The sequence below is a fragment of the Sesamum indicum genome, linkage group LG14 (assembly GCF_000512975.1).
Source record: "Sesamum indicum cultivar Zhongzhi No. 13 linkage group LG14, S_indicum_v1.0, whole genome shotgun sequence".
NCBI lineage: Eukaryota > Viridiplantae > Streptophyta > Magnoliopsida > Lamiales > Pedaliaceae > Sesamum > Sesamum indicum.
Window position 1 is genome coordinate 4296160 of NC_026158.1, and position 4911 is coordinate 4301070.

The 4911-nt window shown below is 37.0% G+C and overlaps 1 protein-coding gene across 1 annotated transcript; it reads left to right on the top strand.

Annotated features, from left to right (window-relative positions):
• Positions 220-4911, top strand: LOC105176966 (reticulon-4-interacting protein 1, mitochondrial). Its single transcript, XM_011099967.2, has 7 exons — positions 220-667; positions 2310-2537; positions 2861-2934; positions 3654-3813; positions 3932-4051; positions 4153-4261; positions 4707-4911. The coding sequence occupies exons 1-7, from the start codon at positions 434-436 to the stop codon at positions 4886-4888; spliced, it is 1107 nt and encodes a 368-aa protein (XP_011098269.1). The 5' UTR covers positions 220-433; the 3' UTR covers positions 4889-4911.

Consider the following 4911-nt stretch of genomic DNA (forward strand, 5'->3'; position numbering starts at 1 on the left):
CGAGAGTAAATATGGATTTTTATTTAATTTTTTTGATTAATATAAACAAATTTGATAAAATTTTACTAACGAACAGACTTACTTTTTAGATGAAAATAAATTTAAAAAGTATTAAATATAAATTTTAAATTATAAAAAATTTATGTATAATTATATGAAATCGTACACTAAAAAAAGCTAGTAATACATAGTAGGGAGTAGGGTCCAATACTTCACAGTTTAAACGGTGCCCACGACGCTGTAAAAGGGAGAAACCCTTCTGTGGATGGCAACAGACACACGTCATTCCGCTTCTCTGAGTTTCCACTGGAACTTTTACTCTCTATAGCACGCACAAATTCTCTAATGAAGGTCGATTAGCATTAGCTACTCCGACTTTTCCGATTCTCCTTAGTAGAGTAAATTACATTCAGTTGAATTTGCATCATCAAACATGCGGTCGCTGTTGCGGAGGAGCAGCGAGATGGTACTCAATGGTGGAATGTCAAAGACAGGGGTTGGTGAGCTGCGGAGGAGTATGGTGACGAGCTGTAGAGCGGTGTTGTTGCCGCGGTTCGGCGGACCCGAGGTGCTGGAGCTCCGAGACGATGTGGATGTTCCTAATCTCAAGCCTAATGAGGTCCTTGTTCGCGCTCGCGCCGTCTCCGTCAATCCGCTTGATACCAGAGTCAGTTGCGAATTTTTGTCGCTCATTTTTGTTATTTTGATTCAAATTTCTGAATTTAGTTGTGTTTGAGTTTCATATTTCTGATTACTTATATTTGTGTTTTGATTGATCACAATATATATCGGAACCGAATGAAGATTTATGGAATCTGAGACTTGATGCTGTGTGATTTCTTTTTGGAGAGTTAGATGGTATAGTTACTTACATTAATATAAAGTAGTCAGTTAACTTGTTGAGCTGTCTTTGCTAAATGTAGTTTCTGATTGATCATGCCAAACATTATACTGATATTGTGAATATTGTCCTAGATACATCATTCGAAGATGATTGTGGCTCAGGTATAGAAATGTAACGGTATTTCCTTCTGTGGGAGAAGTCACTGGGGCTTTGCTAAATTGATTTCAGAAGGGAGAGAAATAGGATATCCGACTTATAAGTTGGAGAACTAGATAAACTTACAGTCATCTGATTATTGAATAAGATAAGAATGAAGAAGAATTTGTAAGCTACAATAGGATTTTATGATTGTGCTTGGTTACAATGATTATTCTTATGGATCAACTGTATCCATTTTGGCTTGATCAAGGAAGTTTAGAACAAAGTTTACTTGGTCCTGATTTGATCAAAATTTAGTAAAAATATAAGTTGGTTTTATAATTTGTTCAGTTTTAGTTTGAGTTTACATTGAACATCATAAAAATCTAATTTTTGTTATGCCTATAACAAATTTGAATAGAAATTAAAAGAAAAAATATAGGATATGAACTTAACACATAATCATTTGCCTTTCTTTCTCCTTTCTGTTACTATAAGCTAGGGTCCAAAGTCACCTTCATGATTTTCCAGACATCGGGATGGTGCCAATCTAAGATTGTAAAACTGCCTTTATTTTGAGTGAGCATGGAAGGAAAGCACCCAATTAAAAAGTGGAAAAAGGAAAGGGGTTAGTGAAATTAATACCTGCACAAAGATGGACCTATACAGGAATTTAGAATCTTAGATGATATATGGTCATCAATGGGACGGAGTTTCCGCAATTCTCAGTTTCAGAAGCTGGTTGAACTGTCAGCTTAATTCTGGCTCTGAAATTTTCTTCTGCTTATGTGAAACCATCAAGATCTTGAGAAGGTGCTCAGTGTTACTGCATAATGGTCAGTTAAGGCACTAAAGGGAGTTTAGGCCCAAAGTAACCTTTGTTATAGGTTTGTTTTCTGTGAGAGTAGTCTTAGTCATGTTGACTAGCATATCATGGTCTGTGAAGTTATAATAAAGATGCAGAGTGCAGAAAGAGTTTTGTGGAGCTTTACACATAACTTTTTTCGCGTATGCAAGCCAGGTGACTGGCTTCTTGGTTATGGGGGGAGAGCAAGCAAGATCATTATTTTATCACTACATGATCAACTTGTTTGTATCAGTACTAATTGTCCGTTTCATCAATTTTATAAGACAAACACTACAAAAAATTCACTTGGACGTTGGCTTGTATATATAACTATGGTTTGAAACTCTGTTTTTTTTTTTTTTTTAATATATTTATATATATCTTGAGAGCTAATGGATGCATCTAAGTGACTAGTTCAATATTATTAAATGCATACATTAGTTTGTGCTATGCTCACTGTTTAAATTCAATATTTTCCAGATGCGCGCGGGCTATGGCCGTTCAATATATGAACCACTTCTTCCAGTAATCTTAGGCCGTGATATTAGTGGTGAGATTGCAGCTGTTGGAAACTCTGTCCGATCACTCACTGTTGGGCAGGAAGTGTTTGGCGCTTTGCATCCTACTGCAGTGAGGGGTACTTATACTGACTATGCCATTCTTGCAGAAGACGAACTTACCCTGAAGCCAGAATCAATTTCACATGTGGTAGGTATTGTAGCATGCAGCTTTGTGGGGACATTCAACTTTTGACTATAGTATTCCTTTTTCTCTGTGAGCTTTATTAATGATAAAAAATTCGTGAAGTCTGTGCAAGTCCTGATAACGAACCATTTCATAGATTATAATACCAAAATCTGTAATAATATTTATCGGGCCCTAGGATTGTCCTACAGTTATCTTTCCTCCTATTGCTTCATTTTACTTTTTTCTGGTTCCAGATTGTCCATTTGTTGTCAGCCTTGCATTTTCCCTCGTAGATGCTTCTACACTCCTGGGCATGACTACTTACATGTTTTTGCTATCAACAGGAAGCTAGCGCTATCCCCTTTGCTGCTCTGACCGCTTGGCGCGCACTGAGAAGTACGGCAAGGATAAAACAGGGGTATGTTCTTTAATATCTTCATGAATTTTCTAATGTAAATGACCTTTTCATGGATTCTCTAATGCCACTTGTGAATGCTTTTAAGCATGAAGGATAAGTAGGTAAGCAAAGATGAAATAACGGGAGAAAGGAAGTCTCTAAATACCTTTCTAGATGTGCACTAACCAGAGTGTCAATTTCTTTTTTTAGTTGCTGTCTCCATTATCTTCCCTAAATTTTTTAAGATTAATTAATATGGGAATAGCATTTGGAGGTCTTCTTGGTTAGATTGTTTACTTTTGTCTTTCAGCTTGTTACTAAATTAAATACCGAAGGTAAAACACTTGAAGAATTAGAAGCACTTGTTCTGCTGACCAGTGTAGTATTCTCAACCATGAAATGTGCATGCACTATCAATAACTACCTCTTGAATCATGCACAGTCTTTCGCTTCTTTGTACTTGCTAGTTTAGGCATATGAAAGTTGGATTTGATAAATGATGGATTGACTTGTGGATTAGAATGGACTTGATTTTGATTTTCCTTATAATTTCTTTAACAAGATTTAGGTGACTTTGTCAATATGTGATCTTGATGAGCATGAGTTGGTTGTGTCGAGACTAGTTCTTGATACGTAAATTAGCATTACATTCTAAGAAACACTAATATAGTATTATGTCCAGTAACATCTACTCATCTTAGCTTCTGTCTGAATTTGTTATCTCAATTGCATTGTCAAAGACAAAGGGTATTAGTGGTGGGTGGAGGAGGAGCTGTAGGCTTTTCTGCAATTCAGCTTGCAGTTGCTGTTGGATGTCATGTTTCTACAACATGTGGAGGCGAAAGTATAGACCGCATCTTGGCTGCTGGTGCTGAGCAGGCTGTTGACTACACCAGCGAGGTCGTGATGTAATTAAATCTTGAATACTTGTTTGACACCTTCATTAGGATTGCAACCAACTTTTCTCTGTCTTCAGTTATCGTCCCTTATCAGTTCATCACATGCTCCAAATTTACAGGATTATGAAGCATCAATAAAGGGGTATTTTGATGCTGTGCTGGACACGATTGGTGTACCTGAAACAGAGAGAATGGGCATCAATCTTTTGAAGAGAGGGGGGCATTACATGACATTACAGGTATGTGAGATAAGCAACCTCAATTTGTTCCAAAAGGAATGACTGTCCTTTGTTCCTCTCTGTTAAATTTGTAATCTTACATAGTTTTGGTTCTTTGATAGGGAGAAGCTGCATCCCTCGCTGATATGTATGGACTAGCAATTGGAATTCCTATTGCAACAGCGATGTTAGCATCGAAGCAAATTCAATATCGTTTTTCACATGGAATAGGTGTGTTAAGCATAACCCTTTCAAGTCAGTGGCTAAAATAACACAAATAAGAAAAATCCATTTGAAAGTAGTTTATGCTCGATTGAATTATCTTGATCCCATCCATGGCTGGTGCTGATTTATTTGCACTGAAATAGTACTCTTGAAATCTTTCCTCATGCTTTTGCTGGCTCTTGTTCTTCTTAGCCAGCTCAGATCTTTCTGTTCGTTTACGTCAACTGTTTTATCTATGGTCATCATTTTGGAACTACGAATATTACTTCAATTTTCTTCCCATCATATGGTGATAATTTTGCTTTTTATGTGAAGTTAATTAATATGCATCGGCCAGTTGATAGAACGGTATTAGACCAGGCAGGATAAGAGTTTGTTGAACTCTGCCTCAATCTTTATCTACATTTTCCTTAATTTCACCCTATTAACTCGTGCTTATAATTTGCCACAGAATATTCGTGGACTTACATGAGGGCTGACGCTGAAGGTTTACATGAAATTCGACGGTTATCAGATGTTGGCAAGCTGAAAGTACCTGTGGAAAAGACATTTCCAATTGTGCAGGTGAGAGAGGCCCATGAGGCCAAGGATAAAAGGATCATTTCTGGTAAAGTTGTTCTAGAACTTGACTAGCTCAGACCAACAAATCCCACTGA

Bases quoted from the DNA above. Each gene is read 5' to 3' on its own strand.
- LOC105176966 (XM_011099967.2), top strand. From the start codon at position 434: ATGCGGTCGCTGTTGCGGAGGAGCAGCGAGATGGTACTCAATGGTGGA. The intron at 668-2,309 runs GTCAGTTGCGAA...AATATTTTCCAG, and splicing joins TCAATCCGCTTGATACCAGA to ATGCGCGCGGGCTATGGCCG. The intron at 4,262-4,706 runs GTGTGTTAAGCA...AATTTGCCACAG, and splicing joins TCGTTTTTCACATGGAATAG to AATATTCGTGGACTTACATG.